This window comes from Phoxinus phoxinus (assembly GCF_949152265.1).
Source record: "Phoxinus phoxinus genome assembly, chromosome: 17".
Taxonomy (NCBI): domain Eukaryota; kingdom Metazoa; phylum Chordata; class Actinopteri; order Cypriniformes; family Leuciscidae; genus Phoxinus; species Phoxinus phoxinus.
In genome coordinates, this window is record NC_136892.1 from 19191983 (window position 1) to 19210538 (window position 18556).

An 18556-nucleotide genomic window follows, 5' to 3' on the forward strand; every position below is an offset into this window, starting at 1 on the left:
AAATTTAAGTTACTTGAAACATTGGACACATTGAAACATTTCTGTGACATTTTCTGTTTATTATTTTCAGAGCAGTTCCACTCCCAACAGAACACATATGTCTCTCTTTCAGTCACATGTGAGAGATATCCTGCTCTCTCTCTCTCTCTCTCTCTCTCTCTCTCTCTCTCTCTCTCTCTCTCTCTCTCTCTCTCTCTTTCTCTCTGAAAGTACCACTGAGAGTTGAACTGTGAGCTGTCACTTGTCAGTAAATGTGTGTGAGTAATGAAGACATGTCTCTTGAGTGATCTATGTCTACTTGATGAGAGATGGCGGGTGTTTTACGGATGCTTTTTGTTGTTTTCTGTCCTTTAATTCTGTCTGAGAGTGGAGATGATGGTAAGTGATTTGAGATATAATAAACTGAAAATTCAGAGATTATTATTGCTTTCCCTTTTTTCGTATGTTCTGAACATTTTTGGGTAAGTTACTCTAAAAAAGGTAATGAATTACTTGCTACTAATTACTTACCACTAATTATTACTAATCTTCAACAGTATTACATTTTATCATTAGGTAAAAGTTTTATGTTAAATTCACTATTAAATCTAATATTGTTTTATTTAGAATGGTAGTCTAAGTGAAGTAATTAAATTACAATAGATAATTATAGTAATGCATTACACCCAACACTGGTGAATGGGAGCGATTATCATAAGCGGTTTAGTCTTCAGTCAAATCACCGGCAAGTGCTCAGCATTATGACTTTGTTTGGTTTTTTATGATATGATCATAAAGAGATGTATATTTGGGGGAAATTCATATGTGAAATGTTCATTTAAGGAGGTTTTCATTGAAGCACACTAACAAGGGGGACTAGAAAAACGTTGGTTTATGTTTTTCTCCTCTCGCTTCATTTGAGATTGGTCTGAGAAAGAAGTGACCTGCACATCCACTTTGACCTTCAAACAGAAGGACCTCACCTGTTCGCTAAATGATGAACCCAATGAGGAGGTCAAATTCGCAACACTCTGGTATTTCATTAGACATATTTACTATAAATGGGTGTGGAATATATGTCAAACTGAACATTTAATAAACGCTTTTGTTAAAGTGTGTTTTGATGTAATGTGAATCAATGTTTGCTCTAAGCTCTGATGTTGAACTGGAAATGACCGTTTTTTCTTTTCCCGTTTAGCAAAATAACAGAAACAGAAACGTGTACAAATGCAACTCTAGAACCACAATACTTTACTTTTGAGAATTTGATAATAGTTTCTAATTACAAGCTCAAAGTACACACAGGAGAAGGGGTTATTGAAAAAGACATCGACCTGGCAAGAATGGGCAAGTCTATCTATCTATCTATCTATCTATCTATCTATCTATCTATCTATCTATCTATCTATCTATCTATCTATCTATCTATCTATCTATCTATCTATCTATCTATCTATCTATCTATCTATCTATCTATCTATCTATCTATCTATCTATCTATCTATCTATCTATCTATCTATCTATCTATCTATCTATCTATCTATCTATCTATCCTGTCTTTGTCCTTGCAGTCAAAATCCCAACTCCTGGAATAAAGCTTGTCTCTTACACGGAAGACACAGAGGAAGTTTTCATTAGGATTGAACACAGCCATGATTATGTTACCAACCCTGCCTTTCAAGTGGTAATCTGGGGGGAAAACAAGGTCTTTTTCCCAACAATTTGTTTGTTACACTTGACCTATCTTAAAAATTAAGATGGAATAATTTTGAGTTCATTTAACAAATAAACAACACCATTTCTTCCTTTACAGTCCATCAACTATTCTATTGAATATCGGAACTACAGCATCCCCCGTGACAAATTAGGTGGAGATGGTGTTTACTATACACGTGTTAGAGCAAAACCTGTCAAATATTTTGACGGCGACTGGAGTGAGTGGAGTCCAACTGCCAATTTCACTATAAAAAGTGAGTGGATCATTGATTAAATGTCAGTTATATGAGAGGTTGCTTGTGAAATATGCCAATAGGGTTATGAATGAATGCTGTATACTATGTTTAGTATGATAAACACCTAGGAGGACTTAATCTTAAGGAGCAAAGAACCCTTGTTGGGCTTTACGCACATTATTGGGTTAAAGAATCAAAAAGCTTTGGGTTTGAGAAAATGTGGGAATTTTTTTTTTAACTGTTATTTATCATGTCTGATTAATTGTGATGATGTAAATTATGACACACGTTCTACATTTACTATCAAAGCAAACCGTTCTGACCTTCTAAAGTTCACTTCACTATCATCACTTCACATCACCATCGGCTTCTCTGTCTTTCTGGTGCTCATCAGTTTGGGGGCCTTGCTATGGAGAACGCAGTGAGTGTTTTTTTTTTCATTTTATAAATGTATTTTATTGTGTGTTTTTATTTTTTAAATGTACCAATTGATTTCTCACGCAGTATAAAAGACTACATCACACCAAACATCCCGCACCCAAAGGCAACTCTCGCACAAATGCACAGAGCAAGAGAGGTAATTCAGTCTTATTCCTTCACTTGACGTTCCGCGAGATTAAACAACAAGTGCTCAATGTCCTCATGCAGAATGTTTTTGCATTTTCAGGGTCTTCCTTTCACTTTCAGTCCTGAGATATTCAGCGATGTCTTCATACACCGCGTGGATTACATTGATGAAAAACCATCTGCTCTGGAGTATGAGGACGGTCTGGATGAATGCTGCTATAGCCAAACCAGTTCCTTAAATACATCATTGAGTGAAATGGACATCAATGATGAACAGCTTCCAAGAGAGCAGTCCCACCTGAAAATTAGATTGTTAGATGAACCAGATTTGTCAAAAGGAAGTGAAAACAGTGGCCGTCAGGTTGAAGCGGCCCCTCAACGAGAATGCAAAGACGAAGCCTATGTCACTATGTCCAGCCTCTTCAAAACACAATGAACAATTCTAGTTTTACTGGTTATTTTACAGAACCTCGGTAGAGGAAGGTATTCTGCGAACATTATAAAAGGTTAACTAACATAATGTATAACGCGATGCTTTTACACATCACTAGACGTGTCCGGTTTGTAGCTCTGGGCTAACCATGTTTGTACATATCGTAGCAGCCATCCACAGGTTTCATTTTCAACCAAGCATCACGCACAGCTGTGGTCTCCATTGTGGTAGCCAATTTCCTTCTGAATGTTTCAGAAACACAGGCATTAAGAGTGAATCATAGATAAATCCACATTTCTGAACTCATCACACATATACTCGGACCTCATGTAACTGCTGCTAGCCTGTTCTCTTTATCCATGGATATTTTCATCCGTATATATACCTGAGCTGAGAGATGTTTATCCTCTGTTAACCTCGCTCAAAAGAAATACATACAGTTCAAGTGGCACTTTTTCAATGATCAGAGGATTTATTTATAATGATCAGAAGAAATATTTTCTGTGTATATATATATATATATAAAAAAGCATCTGCTCGTAATGCTAATTTTGTAAAGCATTTATCATTATATATATAATCTTAAACAGATGTGTAATAAAGGAATGTATAAAAATTATATGAAATATTCCATTGATTGCTAGATTTGTTCATAAAGTTGTTCATTTTAGTTTTGAAAGCACCATAACAATTAACAAACCATCAGTCCACATAACCATATAATATATTTTCACATTTCATGCGAATCATCTCAAGGAACTTTTCTTTTTATAACCATAATAAAACATTTATTAAATGAGTCACTTTTGGTAAAATAGCATTTGCCAGAACATGCATAACTAAATCTAAAGACTCGCAAGACTTCCACCATATACCACACTGGTTTTAGTTATGATGCAACAAGGTGTTTTACTCTATTAAAATATTAACTTACCAGTAACACAAGCTCACACATTTTACACATAATTCAAGCTTCTACAGTACTTCCATTATTTAATTTTCCACATTTATTGTTAATATCCTACAAATTTGTGTCAGATTTATTAACCCTAACTTGCTTTGATTTCACAAGTATTATCAATTGGTTACCAAGCATAACCCTTCATAACTTCCATGCATTCTTCATCATTAAAATAAAATACACATCACTATCGATAGAAGCACTGACTCCACTGTAATAGTTCCAGAATTCATCTTTTGTCACCTGTAGATGGAAAAGAAGAAATAATGTTATTAAACAAACTGGTAGGCCTTACATAGACCCAAACTACACCTAGAAGGATAATCCCAACCTGGAAAGATAGCGAGAAATTTCAAAGTGAATTAATAACAGACTTAATTTGTATTTGAGTTTTGGAGTGTTTCTCACGTAGGGATCCAAGCAGGTGCAAAGGCAGCTTTCATTAGCCAAATAAAGAGGATGCACACAATCACAAGACACAAAGTCTTGCAACAATACCACACCACCTGCATTTGTTAGATGGTGTGTGGCTGATTCTGGAATAAAACAATGCATAGTGCAGCTGCTTGTCTGCAGTGAGAAACACTGTGCGATTAGTAATTGGTTGATTTCTTTGATTGTAAGGTAGATTCCCAAAACCCCAAAGTGAATAGTTGTAAGACACCAAAGGTAAACTTGCCACCTTATTTTAGTCTCGACATTGTCAAACCTGTGCCTGTTGCTTTTAACCTCTGGTTCAATATATACAGTATATGTGGAGTGTGTAGCTTTTTCATTTCTTAAACAACCATGTAGGAAGACACATCGTGGCCATATTCCAGGATGACAAGGCCAAGATTTATGAGTCATACAAGATCTTGGCCAAAACATTATGCACCTCTGGATGGAAATAACATCACAACATTTATTTCCATCAAGAGGTGATCAATTTTTGGTCAAGATCTTGTATTGACGATGCAAGAACTCCACACATCCCAACGACGTTCAATGAATTTAAGGTCTGGACTCAAAAGTGCCAATTCATGTGTGAAAATTATTCATAATTTTAAGCCTGATGAATCTTGGCTTTGTCATCCTGGAATATGGCCATGATGTGTCTTCTTACATGGTTGTTTAAGAAATGAAAAGCTACACACTCCATCAATTAGGGTTAGAATAACTATTGCTTGCCAAACATTTATCAACATCTTATATATCTCATTATATCTCATACATCTTAACATCTCATATTTATCCAGACGTTTGTCTGCAATGAACATGTTTGACAGGGTCATGACATGTTTTTGCTTAAGGTTGACCATCTTTGTTCTTTACCCTAAAATAGATGCCTCAGAAGTTTAGTCAAGCTTCCATGCATTTCTCATCATTACAATAAAGTAGATATCTGTGTCAATGGATGCGCTCACGCCGGAGTAGTAGTTCAAAAACTCCTCTTTTGTGACCTGATGTATGGAGACATATAGCATGATCAAAGAAAACACTGCAGAAATTACTTCGTATGGTGCCACCGATTGAACTGGGTGGTGCTTAAAACCAAAGACAACGCAATTTTATTCTAAAAGATAATTCTGTTAAATATTAATACATTACTGTGCTGGATACTGTACATTTTAGATGAGACAAATGTATTTTCAGCATCTTCATACCTTCCCATCCTTGTCATCCGGAGAGTCAAAACTGTCCAAGAATTTGCGGAATACTTGGTCTTCGGTCCACTCACCGTTTTGATATTTGGGGTGATGTTTGACATTGTATACTCCTCTCAGATCCTCTATTGTAACCACACCATCTCCGGTCTTATCCAACTTTTTGAATGCCTGTAACACCACCTCCTTTCTGGCGTTAGACATGGCTGGCTGCAATCACAGGAATGAAAATAATAAGCACAACTGCCATTGCACCGGTAAACTAAAAACACATCATCGTTCAATGCGTTACCCTCAGAGACATAAGAAACTCATCAAAGTCAATATATCCACTGCCGTCCCTGTCAAAGTACTGGAAAAGTTTTATAGCGTCTTCTTTCTCGATGAGCACACCGTAGTCACTCAGGCCTTTCAGGAACTCCTTCATGTCCAGTGTGCGACTATTGTCATCATCCATGATCCTAAAAGTCCTGAGAACATCAAACTGTAGTCAGATATCTGGACTCCAGTCCATAAGAAGAAACACACCTCATGCACACTGTACCTGCCCAGTCCCTTGATGCCCGCGGACCCTCGTGCCAAACACTGCAGCCTTAGTCGTTCAATGGGGTCTGAGCAATCTGTCAGCTGCTTCTTGGCATTGATTGCCATCTCTCGGTCATGCCGCGATGTACCTGCCATCCTACACCTATCTGATCTGAAGGTGACAAGACTGATTTTTTAGGCTTACTTATGTGGGTGCACTCTTAAAAAAAATAAAGGTTCTTCTATTGCAGAGCTGACCCCCTGTTGGAACCTTTATTTATGAGTGTAGTTGATGCATAATGGACTCTGTGTGTGTGTGTGTGTGTTCCATAGAAACTACACTTATTCCATATAGTCTTTGAATATGACCTCATAAAAACTGCATGCGTTGTAATTATAATAATATACAAGTATATTATAATATAAAAGATGCAGCTTTAGTAGCCTAACGTTAACGTTAAGTTACACAGTTTAGTCTACGAGTAATAGGCTAACTTACTAACTGTATTGTATCGCAGAAAGGAAACAACATGCTCTTAACATATATACTGTAATCCAGCAAACAGTAAATCATGACTTTATTCATTCTTAATACTCTATTCGCAGCATACTCACAGAGAAGTGAAACAAAACGATGATTAATGTGCTAAAACCACTTGGATTTCCGTAGAGCTGCTTTGGTCTTTCCTGTTTTAGCGTTCACCGTTTCCACGGAGACGAGTTCTTGCATTTGATTGGTCAGTCTTGCTACAGGTGCTTGATTAGGCGATTAGATCGTAATGTTTGACTTTGACCTTCCGCTGTTGTTCAAGTTTAGTGGTTGCTGTTTAACAGCCAAAGGGTACAAAACAAAGCGAAACATAATTTTGAATATGAAATAACTACGGTACGGATATGACTAACGTTACTGCAGTCAGATAACGTTACCTCAAGCTGAAGTCTTGCTCGAGAGTCATAAAAATGTTTTTTTTGTTTGTTGTAAGTAACAACCTTCACGTTTAAAGACTCACAACAGATTTCGTTAGGCTATAGAAAAGTGAATTAGAAGACAAACAGGAACTTTAAAATATTGGCATAGAAGCAAATGTGATTTAATCAATTATTTATTAATAACTGCAAGATTACATGAAGTATGAGTAAATTTGGAATGTACCACAATTCACTTACACCAAATATACAAATCAACAGACTCCAGCATCAGATTCCAGTTCCAGCCTTCATCATCACACTACATGAGGACTGACCAATGACCATATCAAGATACCATATCAAGATTACACCTCATTGGCAACATAATTAATATCTTCATAAATACACAGTAAATGTGAATACATTTAGCAGTAAACCAAAAGGTATGAGAAAAAAAAAGAAAAAAAAACCAATGCCCTTATTTATTTAAACCTAAAGGGCTACGTTTACTAAGAAAATACATGAATCTGAGATTAAACCACGATGCTTAACATTTGTGGAGAGAATAGACAAATGTTTACAGTGAAATATAACACTAGTTAGAGCTGCTACTGCACTTCCTGTGAGAAACAAGATAAGACTCCTCAGCATATGCAGTAGAATATCATATCATGCAAAAATGTACATATGATATGCTTGATGACCCACAAGGAGATTATCATGAATTTAAAAAAAATGTGATTCCTTCAAATCTCACCATGCACTCACTAGTCTTGTTTTATAAGCTTATGTTCCTTCAACACATTTGTATACTGAAAATCTGTTTTCTATAAGAAAACTGCACTTGTGACAAAGAGATGCTTATAAGTCTGGAAAACCAGCCCACAAGTACATGTTGTAACTCCATTTTTTAAACAATCAGATTGCGTCCTTAAAGCCATTTCAACAGTTTTGCCCATTCTGAATAAGTGACAAAAATTACTATGCTAATAACAAATGGTCTATCTGACATTCATCCACAAGACTAGTGCTAAAATAAGGTAACAAAGGTAACTTCATTATAAATGAGATGTGCAAGGTCTAAATAATAACATTCATGTGAAACAAGAAAAGCAGCAGGTTATGTCTAAAATCAAAAGACATAAATTATACAACTTTATGTACCATAAATATATAAAAGAATAGAAATAATGGAAAAAATACTTAAAACTAAATTACACCAGGACTTAATTAAATTGTATATATATATATATATATATATATATATATATATATATGAGATGAGAAACAGATAAATTCTGTCTGTAGTACCTTTCATGGCTCAGTGTTTCGACTGTTCAACTTTACAATAACTTTGACTAATTTCTTCAAATGGATTAAAGAAACTGAGCAACAACAAAAAAAATCCCATTTGTCACATGCAGCAGTCTGAATGCCTGGCACTTCATAATGAGTGTGTGCATTTCTCTATGCGGCTGCGAGTTTATCAGGACGCATGCAGATAACTACACTGCATTACAGGATACAGGAAGTTGAAGATGTTTGAAAAGAGAGGAACAAACCACACCTGTAGAGATGAGTGTTTTTAGAGGTAAAACTCATCTCATTTCCCCTAGACAGTGTTTTTGACCAAAAAGAGACTTTAAACATCATCAAAGATTCGGCTTCGAGAAGACGACATTGAGAGGTACCTTCCACCGGCATGTCTGTGGGAGAAAGAAACAGACATGTGAGCGCACAAGATAAACCTCGTGACAATAGAGTGCTGCAGGTTCCATCATCCCCAAAGTCAATGGGTTTCTTGAATGGGTGTTTGGTTAAACACCTGAAAAAGTGTCTGTGGTTAACACAAGCTCGAGATATTTTTACGTTTTATTCTACAACATAAAATACCTCAGTAATAATGCCTTGTGATTTTTTTTAAAGCTTTTACTTGCTAACAAGCAGCTAAATGGAACTACACAGGGCCACTGAATGTCAACACACCGAAGAGGAAAACTCATCTACTCACTAATCCACTTTTATAGCCTCAACTCAAACTTTCAGGGGAAATGTTTGGAGAAAGAGTTGTCAGAAGCTTAGTGAAGACCGTGCTGTAGTTTATAGCCTATGTTTAGCTTTTTACATCTGCCGATTGCATTTAGGCTTATTTGTGAAGATTATCATGATGAAAAAAAAAATGTGTGAGAATCAAACTTTTGTTGGTCACAGAGCTTATTTTTTGGCAATAATCCAAAAGTCAATTGAAAAGGGGAACTAGGGTGATGCTAACGTCTGGGTTGGCCAACACAATTCTGTCATGCCCACAGCCCTCAATAAAACTCTATCTAACCTGCCAGGGTCAGATTGCAAAGGGTCATCAGTAAGTGTCTCAGCATTGAAGTCCAATGGCTCAGCGTCTTGCAACAACTCAATGCTGTCTCGCCCTGACTGGTTGCTGCTACGCGTGTACTTGGCCTCTGCAAAGAAAAAAGGATGACACTCAAATTCCTGCTTCTTTTTGGAATTCACTTAATAACAAACACCCTATAAGAATACTACAGTACACACGTCTTATTGGGCATTAAACATACGTCGGTTTGTGTTTGAATTTAGGGTTTCGCCGTAGTTGGTTTCCTTCATCTCAGACATGGAGGTTCGGTTTCTGGCAGCAATATCATCTCGCGGAACATAACGCTCTCTCCATTCCTGCCACAGGGAAACATATATTTACACACTGGAATAATCAGACACAGTATGAATTATAGTAATAACCTTACTCTTCGTCTGTTTTCCCCATCTTCAATTCTTTGCCGTTTTCTTCTTTCTATGCAAAAGACAGCAAAATAAGTCACATACATTTCCTTGATTAATGTCGGATGGGACCGTTTTAACCGTCAATGTTTGTGTCAGTGGTAACTACCCCTCTGACGCACTGAGGTTTTCACCACTGCAGATAGTAGAGCTGTAGCAATGAGGAAAAGTGATTCCTGTTTGAATCACCATTTATTTCTGTTTACATCTAACCATAGCAACCACAGGAGACCGTATGACTGTTTAAACTACTGGTTGAACATTTAGATACGCTTCAAATGACATCTTTCTCATTTTAAAAAACATTTTATCATAGTTTTGTTTTGTGTTTGTTTGAAATTAGTTTTGTAGATCAAAATAAATTGGGCTTATGTGAATTTCTTTATAAAATTTTAAGAAATAACTTTTGAACAGTAATATAAATATAAAGTCAAGTCAAAGTCCGGACTTGAATCCTATTGAACAAATTTAGTGGATTCAAAGATAGATCGCACAACAGTTTTATCAAAAGCAAGTCTTTGGGAACAACCAGAAACTATTTGGATGTCAATAACAACAGAGACTGTGGGAATATACTGTACATAAAAACAATGCCAGTAAGAATGCAAGATGTTTTCAAGGCCAAAGGACGACATTCAAAATATTACGTTTTATTATGTGTGAATAAAGACTATTTAGTTGTTTCAGTTTGTTGTTTACCTAATAAATGACAATAAAAAACAGCTTGAGGTCTGTATTTTTTTTCCAAGAAGCGAATACTTTTTTCAGCAATGTTTCTTGAGCACCAACAATAATTTAGCAGCAAGTCAGCATATTAGAATAATCTAATACCAACTGGGACTGAAGTAATGGCTGTTGAAAATTCAGCTTTGCGATTATATGAATAGTTTATATTTTAAAATATATTAAAATAGAAAATATATTTTAAATTTAAATATTTCATAATATTGCTGCGTTTAATTTGATCAAACACTTCTTTCAAAAACATTTTACTCACACCAAAATTGCATTTTATATTTACTGTGTATATACTATTGACCTCGGCGCAGGAGTTCTTTGCCTTCATCTATGAGGTCAGAAGTCAATTCGTTCTCTCCCATGAACTGCTGGAAACCCAGTAGGTTCAGACAACGTGTCCCAAGACTGGACAGAAAGTGAAAAAAATGTGTTTTAAATTAGTCAGAAACTACAACATAACATCTGACACATAATACCCATTACACATGAAATTCTGTCTGATGATTCATAGACACACCTGAAGAATGTAGCAATACAAAGAATGACGATCAGCATGGGGTAATATATGTAGAAGCCGTTGGCAATGAAGGACAGGACCCGCATGGAACCCATGATCTACAACATTAGAGAAGGTTCATTTAATGCTTAATAGTACATTCAAAAAGGGCATTCTGGGCCTTGTTCTCTAAATTTCATATAATGCTAAAAGACTTACAGAGGTGTATGCGGTCTGCTCCTTTGCTTGGTGGGATATGGCAGAATCCATGTGAATCAGTCCCAGGAAGTTTAAACAAAGTGGTGGAGTCAAGCGGCAAAAAAGCCTAGTAAACAACACAGGATTTGTGCTTTATCAGAGAAAGACTAATGGCAGAGTTTACTGACAATACAAGTTTAATACTGCTATGCAAAACATACATGCCGCTGAACTGCAGGCTGTAGGCATCGGTTTGGTGATGTGAGGCCAGGTAGTAGTAGTTGAAGACTCGAATGCGAAACACAGTGGAGTAGACGCAGGTGCAGAGGAAAAAGATTGTAATGAAGCACGCCATCTACAGGCCAAAAATGACATATTAGCTTATGTTTCATCTAATCTCACCAGGTCAGACTGTCAGTAAGCTCTTAGTTTTGGTGTATTGTAGGAGTCGGCAACATTGACACGAAGTGAATAAAAGAAGTAAAAAATAGGTCAAATAAAATCATATATTAAAATAATTTAATTTAATTTACTTACTAATTTCAAACTTCTGATGTCTTATACTTTCTAATATATAAAAAGTGTACAAATATATAAATACATTTTAAATAATTATAAAATTAAAACCTTTGAAAGGTTTTTGAACCTTTGAAAAACCTTTTGAACGGTGATGTAGATAATTGAGTTTATTGATGTTACCTCTCCCATCTATATTTTTATCCATTTACTATATTATCGCCCAGATCTAATCTGCTAAATGTTACTTAAAGGACAAGTTCGGTATTTTACACTTAAAGCCCTGTTTTTACAAAAATCGCTGCAAAAGATGCTTTCCAACAGGTTTTATCGTAGTTTTCCAGCTCTCAACAGAAGAATGGGTGTGATGCGTTTGAAAAAAATAGGTCCACAGTTTTACAACGAAGGGTAAAACACCTGTTGGAAAGCATCTTTTGCAGCGATTTTTGTGTGAGCATATCAGTGAACACCCCTGACCACTCGGTGAGTTTCACGTCTTTATAAATGAAAGTTTAATGTGTCTTAGGAAGGATTATTCCTGTGCACCTATGCAGCCATTGTGGAGGTGGGGGGAAAGCGAAAGAAAACGAAAATTCTCGGGACAGCAGTATCTGTCCAAATTTTAAACTTAACCGTTCTATTTCATCAGAAACAATCTGAAAACAGGGCTTTAAGTGTAAAATACCGAACTTGTCCTTTAAGGCATGAAGATATAAAAATGTAATAAACATTAACATCTTGATTTTCTATAAAGTTGCTTTGAAACAATGTGTATAGTAAAAAGAGCTATACATACATTTGACTTCACTATTCATTTTTCTTAAGATTACAGTACATTGCAGTACTCACCTCAATGTACAGGTAGTTGTAATCTCTCTCAGCAAGCTGGATAAACACAGCAAAGAGTGACAGAACGGGACGAGTACTGAAGAAAGTGCACTCAGACCAAACCACAGCCACCGAAAAGATTGACAGAACCACAGCCAGTATACGGTAAAACCACTGCTTCAGCAAACACTCCCAGTACCACTCTGATGAAGGAAACAAAGGACAGTAAAAGCAAGGTCAAAAGTGACACTTGTTTATCTAGATCTATTACCTACCTACTGTGGGAGTATAAATATAGCGTCTGAACCAGCCTACAGGTTCTGGAGGGGCAAAGCTGTGAACGAACTGCCGAGAGGTGCTGGTTTCGTTCTTGGCAACGTCCTCGAGATGTAAAGCCTGTTCCAGCAATATCTGCCACTGAACTCGTGTGCGATTGTGCCGCTGCACTGCGTAGATCACCTGAGAAACCAGCTGTCAGTATTATCCTCCATCAAACTTCCGAAAACACAGAGAACACGTGAGCGGTACCTGCTTGTGTAGTTTCGAAAGGCTTCTTTCCGAGGGATATGCGTTTTGCTTATCATCGAAATCCTCATAGTCATCCATGTTCCTGCCCATTTTCTCCTGATATTCAACTGGGCACTACAAATAAAAAGCAGGTTTCAACTAAAAAGAGTGGCACGGTTACTTCAATCCAAGTCGTACAGAGATAATTACATCTAATTACAAGTCGTCCTCTCACCTTTCGGAGAATGGTGTCTACGTTCTTCCTCAATGGATGATTATATTTGATCGATTCATTGATTTTTCTCACTTCCTGTGATGAAAATACAAGACACAATATTGGCTGAATGGACTCATCTGACATAACCTTTCAAAGACAAGCTCATCTGGACTTATATCTCGTCAACAGATGTTTATTTACAGCATATAAACACACATGGCTTTCACCTCCATGACATCTTCTAGGTTCTCCTCTGAATCTGCCTTCTCTGTCATGAGCTTGGCTGCTTTGAAGTAAGTCTTGATGAGAAGGTGACCCTGGCATGAGGACTCCCAGTACGAGCGGGGGATCTCGACCAGGCCGTAGCCCAACAGCAACACTAGAAGAAACAGACCCCAAGTGTTGGCCGCAGTGATGCCGATGGTTTGCAGCTCATACCTGGTGAAGTCATACAGAAAAGAAGAGTCAGTATGAACAGAACATTGTGATGACAACTGAAGACTTTTCTGGGTTGGTTTACAGACCAGGAGAGGTGCCACTGAGGATGCACAGCCACATAGATGAGAAGAGAGCCGAAGATGAAAAGGTATGTGCCATAGTAGATTGCATTCTCAATCAGGGCCGTCTTGATCTTTCCAGTAATGGAGAATCCTCCAGAGCGGGCATATGACTGCATGAATGGCAGAAGGAGCCTTAGAAGAGAAAACACCATTATTAACCACTATTTTTAATAAAAACATGAGGGTGGTTCCCCCCCAAAAAAATTAAAATTATGTCATTAGTTACTCACCCTCATGTCGTTCTAAACCCGTAAGGTAAGACTTTCCTTCATCTTTGGAACGCATATGAAGATATTTTTAATGAAATATGAGAGATTTCTGTCTCTCCATTGAGGCCTCAAAACGTTTATAAAGAGATCGGTAAACTAATCCACATGAATCAGGCTGTTTAGTCCATATATTCTGAAGAGACACAATCGTTTTATATGATGAATTTAGTCTTTTATTGACATATAAAAATTAATCAGCGAACATAAACAGAAGCTCAACACTTGCTTTGCGAGAACAAATGTCATTGGTTCTTGCGGAAGCTCAAACGTGCTGCGTAACACGAGAACGAACCTCATTGGTTCTCGCATGTCAAGCGAACATGCTTGAGCTTCCGTTTACCACAACTGATGTGTAGTGAATGTTCATATGTAAATAAAAGATCTGTTCATCAAATAAAGCGATCGTGTGTCTTCAGAAAATTCATATAGATTAAATTTACAATCTCTTTATGAACTTTTTGAAGAGTTAAAGTAGTAGTAGTTATATCTTCATTTGTGTTTCGAAAAGGAATTAAAGTCTTACGTGTTTGGAACGATATGAGGGTGAACTAACCCTTTAATTTCTTCATTTTCAAACATTTAACCATCAAGCTTGTATTTTTGTGGAAAACCAGGAGCCCTTAAAGTTTCTCTTTTTTTTTTCTTTTTTTTTACACGTTGGGAAAAGGGTTGGTGCAATGTTGCATTCCCAAATGTCTGCTCCCAAACAGATGCAGAGATGAGTTCGCGGGGAGCAGCATTTACTGCAAAGCTAGCCGTTCTCTGAGACACTGAAAACAGTGGATCATGAGCTGATTGTGTGAGCTGATTCACCAAATAGCAATTTTATTTTCATTTCAATTACTTTTGCAGCACTACAATAGACTGACTTAAGTAGTAACAGTGACAAATAATTATCAGTAAGATTTAAGATGCCATTATCAAGTTTAAAAAGGGCAAAGCTTTCTCACCAAGTAAGACACTGTGAGGTCCAATAAACAACCCTCCAGAACACAGGCATGATGCCATCTGGAATGTAGCTCCATGGTTTAGAGCACACATGTTCAGTGCTTCGGGAAAAGGGACGAAATATATGTTCACAAACATGCAATATAACAGTACAATCAGAATAGGCCTAACTGAATACTTAAATTGCTGTTGAAATTACCTTTTACTGGGTGAGACAGAGGTATTTGGAGTCGTCTGGTTTGAAAGAACAGGGCTCACAGAGGGCGTCTGGGTGTGTGCATTCTGATCAATTAAACACTGCTTGTAGATTGTCTGAAAATCAATTGCACAAGTTGTCTGAGTTGCATCAGGAATTAACAGTGCTGGAAACATTTATAGAGCGGGAGCCACACTAACCGTGCTGACATCCAGGGGAAGAATGAAGACGATGAGAAAGCACAAATACCAAGCCAGCAGTGTGCCAAAGAGAACCATGCGCTGCTGCTTCTTGAAGTCGCCATAGCGATGCAGGAGAAAGAGAGCCAGAAAAAAGACAACCACAATCTCTATTCCCAGTGCCGCCCCGCTCATAGTGCAGGCCGCACTCCACTCACTCTTCCTGGGACTGAGAGCAACTGCAAACAGTGAGAGAGACAAAGACAGACAAATAATATTGGTAATAAAAACTGTTAAATACCACATAAAATGGAAGTTTTGGAGATTTTTAGATTTTAGACCAAAAACTTAAACTTCTGAGGAAATAAAAGCTACCCACCACAACAACAAAATCTATGCTGACAGAAGACAGTGCAGATCTACATAATATAGTGACTAATTATGAAAACAGTATTTTAGCAGATTGTTTACAGTGTTATGACATCTTGCATTATTTCAAATACTTTTGTATTTGATGTTAAAGTAATGTAATGGGTAAAGCATATAATTTATTTCAATTGATTGATTCGATTGTTGTTTGACATGAATGGAGTGTTGTATATGATTACAAAACAAATGTGCCTTCATGTGCCTAAAAAATATTTTTATTTATTTATAAAACGAGACTGAGGTATTCAAGCTATTCATGGCAGCTAACAATATGCATCTCAGAGACCCTTTTGTTTTTCCTCATTTGAGCATAAGGTGTAATTATCTGTAATTGCTGGACTCAGTCACGCATACCTAATCTCACTATGCAGACAATCAAGTTAGTTTACTGGGCGTTATGGGAAGTAGTGATGACAAATACGACTTATTTCCGCGATTCAGTTATTTTCGGACAGAATCGGTTCTTTTGGATTCGGATAATCAAGTCGAAAACATTTCTACTATTAACACTAATATTAAACTTTTATATACTGTCTATGATATTAAATGATTCAACGAATCATTGACTCAATAAATGCCTCAGACTGATTCAGTTCGATTCGTGAACAACTCGCTCGCTCAGGGCTGCATTTCCAAGCATCCTCCTAAAGTATGCTTGTGGAATGCTTACGATGCTTTTAGAAAACAGAAATCGCTTCATCATCATCATCATCGTCGTCAAACTTTATGCAAGTCTCAGAGTCCAGGTAAAAAAACAAGAAAATGCATAAAGAAATGTGTTACAAACGATTCAACCAATTCATTAAAAAGATCCGATTTAAAGAATTATCGATTCGCGAATCGGATATCGCTAGAATAAAAACGTACGCCTGGTTAACACACAAGCCAGCTACGTTACCATTCGTTCCTATTTATACACTCTGTTTTGCGTCAAAGAGTGCTTTAATCGCAAACGATCTGTCAAGCACAATATCCAGCTGATCTTTTGGGCAGTGCCCGTGTTTGCTCTGAATCATGGGATCGCCTTACCTCAGATCTGCTTCAGAGAAATATGTGATGCAATAAGCTTATACCTTATTTCATTTCATAGACAAATCAAGGTGCGTGTTGATAAAATTACCTAGACAAAATCCACATTTCACTGATTTCCAGAAAATCACAAACGTCAAGCCTGTGACGCATCTAATGGGCGGTGGCTTATTTTCTTCTAGTTTTACAGGCTAGACGCCATAGATGAACATCGCCAACTACTGTGCATAAAAGCAAATAACACTAAAATTATAAAATAGAATTATCAGCAAAAAAAAAGGAAAATTCCAAGTTGAAAAATGAATCCCATGGATACAGTATCAGTCCCAGTAACAAGAAAAAAAACTTTCACAAAATAGGCCTGTGAATTATATGTTTGTGATGAAAATTTGTTTATTATTCTCATTATTCTCATTTTAACAATATTTAAAATTTAGTATCAAAAGTAGTATATTAAAACAAAGGCAATATACACAAAAGTATATATTGCAGAGATGTAGATTTCTGGGACATTCCTGGCCATTTTTCACAAGAAAGTAACACAAATAAGCATTGCCTAATAATACCCAAAATTAAAGACTCTGTCACATTTTGTGTGTACGATAGAAATTATTTTATGATACAAAAAATATTTAAATGCAATAATTATTTTATTTAATTATTGCAAATATTATTATTATAATAGACATACCAACGTATTGTGAAAAACTTAACATTTCGTTTTGGTGAACTACCACTTTAAAAAGTCTGGGGGACTGAAATATGCCAAAAATTCCAGGAATGACTCTTCTACAAATGTGTTCAGAACAGCAGCTGGGGGGAAATGGTACTTTGATTCTGCGAACGCAAAGTCAGCCCTGTTGGGGGAGCCCTATGCTTAAAAATGTGTATCTCCTGACAGGAAGACAAGAGGCCGCTTCGCTTGAACACAAGTGAATGGAAGAGATGCATTACCCTTAAATATACTGCTGAGTGTTTGCTTTTCTGTTCATCCTGTAATTTGATTAACATTTTTATTGACAAGGACCCATATTGTGATCCTTTCCTGCCTCGCTGAATAAACAACAATGGTGACTCAACAGACGTTCAAGTACAGCTCCCTATTTTAATAAGAAAAAAGCTGAAATCCCCCAAAACTGCATGTCAATGTTAATACCATTTACAATCAGTATGACTGCTACGGTGCATTTCAATCTGGTCTAATGCGCATGCGCAGTAAAGAGTAAACAAACGAGCGAGTCACTCTAAAAAATAGCGATTGGCTCTTTTAACTGGAAGGCGGGAATTTAAGTCCTTTATCAAACATGCGATTGGTACTTTAAGCTGCAGGGCAGGACTAAATGTTGAGCGCTACGATTTTCCTCATTCACATGGAGACTTTCCACTCCTATGATTCACTCCCATAGGAGTGGAAAGTCTCCACTTTTTGCAGAGTCTCTGATTGGTGACGCAGCTCGTGACGTGAGGTCCACAAGCACGATGCTCTCGTGATACGTTAACTTCTCGGGAGTCGGGACACAAAACAAAACAGTAGGCTACACTCTTATTTGAGAAAACAAATTGAACAGTTTTTGGCGTGAGCTGGTTCTGATATATTTGCGTTGTCACTTTTTAAATTAGGCGTCCTCAAGGTAAGACTTGTAAGATTACCCGTTTCATGTGAGTTTGAAACACTATGTT

At 36.9% G+C, this 18556-nt stretch overlaps 3 protein-coding genes across 10 annotated transcripts; 1 reads left to right on the forward strand and 2 right to left on the reverse strand.

The window, feature by feature from the left end:
• The first annotated feature begins 219 nt into the window (after positions 1-219).
• On the forward strand, positions 220-3450 carry il7r (interleukin 7 receptor). 4 transcript variants are annotated; one of them, XM_079585466.1, is made up of 8 exons: positions 220-378; positions 902-1013; positions 1178-1326; positions 1552-1685; positions 1794-1950; positions 2242-2353; positions 2437-2509; positions 2600-3450. In XM_079585466.1, the coding sequence occupies exons 1-8, from the start codon at positions 309-311 to the stop codon at positions 2933-2935; spliced, it is 1143 nt and encodes a 380-aa protein (XP_079441592.1). In that variant the 5' UTR covers positions 220-308; the 3' UTR covers positions 2936-3450. The 4 variants fall into 4 exon arrangements, with proteins under 4 accessions (XP_079441592.1, XP_079441593.1, XP_079441590.1 ...); XM_079585467.1 differs by having other exon boundaries at positions 222-378; positions 1552-1664; XM_079585464.1 differs by having other exon boundaries at positions 222-378; positions 1178-1685.
• A 436-nt stretch (positions 3451-3886) lies between these two features.
• capslb (calcyphosine-like b) lies at positions 3887-6817 on the reverse strand. 3 transcript variants are annotated; one of them, XM_079585475.1, is made up of 6 exons: positions 6680-6817; positions 6084-6236; positions 5832-6009; positions 5540-5749; positions 5208-5335; positions 4007-4136 (listed from the first exon to the last, which is right to left on the reverse strand). In XM_079585475.1, the coding sequence occupies exons 2-5, from the start codon at positions 6218-6220 to the stop codon at positions 5231-5233; spliced, it is 630 nt and encodes a 209-aa protein (XP_079441601.1). In that variant the 5' UTR covers positions 6221-6236; positions 6680-6817; the 3' UTR covers positions 4007-4136; positions 5208-5230. The 3 variants fall into 3 exon arrangements, with proteins under 3 accessions (XP_079441602.1, XP_079441601.1, XP_079441603.1); XM_079585476.1 differs by lacking the exon at positions 5208-5335 and having other exon boundaries at positions 3887-4136; XM_079585477.1 differs by lacking the exon at positions 4007-4136 and having other exon boundaries at positions 5246-5335; positions 5496-5749.
• A 334-nt stretch (positions 6818-7151) lies between these two features.
• Positions 7152-17029, reverse strand: lmbrd2b (LMBR1 domain containing 2b). 3 transcript variants are annotated; one of them, XM_079585446.1, is made up of 18 exons: positions 16968-17029; positions 15440-15657; positions 15243-15355; positions 15046-15144; positions 13791-13958; positions 13494-13704; positions 13285-13359; positions 13071-13184; positions 12818-13001; positions 12564-12745; positions 11420-11553; positions 11220-11325; positions 11022-11119; positions 10806-10909; positions 9733-9779; positions 9547-9661; positions 9306-9432; positions 7152-8679 (listed from the first exon to the last, which is right to left on the reverse strand). In XM_079585446.1, the coding sequence occupies exons 2-18, from the start codon at positions 15611-15613 to the stop codon at positions 8616-8618; spliced, it is 2115 nt and encodes a 704-aa protein (XP_079441572.1). In that variant the 5' UTR covers positions 15614-15657; positions 16968-17029; the 3' UTR covers positions 7152-8615. The 3 variants fall into 3 exon arrangements, with proteins under 3 accessions (XP_079441572.1, XP_079441573.1, XP_079441571.1); XM_079585447.1 differs by having other exon boundaries at positions 16877-17011; XM_079585445.1 differs by lacking the exon at positions 16968-17029 and having other exon boundaries at positions 15440-15864.
• Positions 17030-18556: the final 1527 nt, after the last annotated feature.

Coding starts and splice junctions, on each gene's coding strand:
- il7r (XM_079585464.1), top strand. CDS start 309: ATGGCGGGTGTTTTACGGATGCTTTTTGTTGTTTTCTGTCCTTTAATT. Junction 379..901: donor GTCTGAGAGTGGAGATGATG/GTAAGTGATTTG, acceptor GCTTCATTTGAG/ATTGGTCTGAGAAAGAAGTG. Junction 1,686..1,793: donor TAATCTGGGGGGAAAACAAG/GTCTTTTTCCCA, acceptor CTTCCTTTACAG/TCCATCAACTATTCTATTGA.
- capslb (XM_079585475.1), bottom strand. CDS start 6,220: ATGGCAGGTACATCGCGGCATGACCGAGAGATGGCAATCAATGCCAAG. Junction 6,010..6,083: donor GGCATCAAGGGACTGGGCAG/GTACAGTGTGCA, acceptor TGATGTTCTCAG/GACTTTTAGGATCATGGATG. Junction 5,336..5,539: donor CGGATGACAAGGATGGGAAG/GTATGAAGATGC, acceptor TCCATACATCAG/GTCACAAAAGAGGAGTTTTT.
- lmbrd2b (XM_079585445.1), bottom strand. CDS start 15,724: ATGTGGTATTTAACAGTTTTTATTACCAATATTATTTGTCTGTCTTTG. Junction 13,959..15,045: donor ACCTCACAGTGTCTTACTTG/GTGAGAAAGCTT, acceptor TTCTCTTCTAAG/GCTCCTTCTGCCATTCATGC. Junction 9,780..10,805: donor CAAAGAACTCCTGCGCCGAG/GTCAATAGTATA, acceptor TCTTTTGCATAG/AAAGAAGAAAACGGCAAAGA.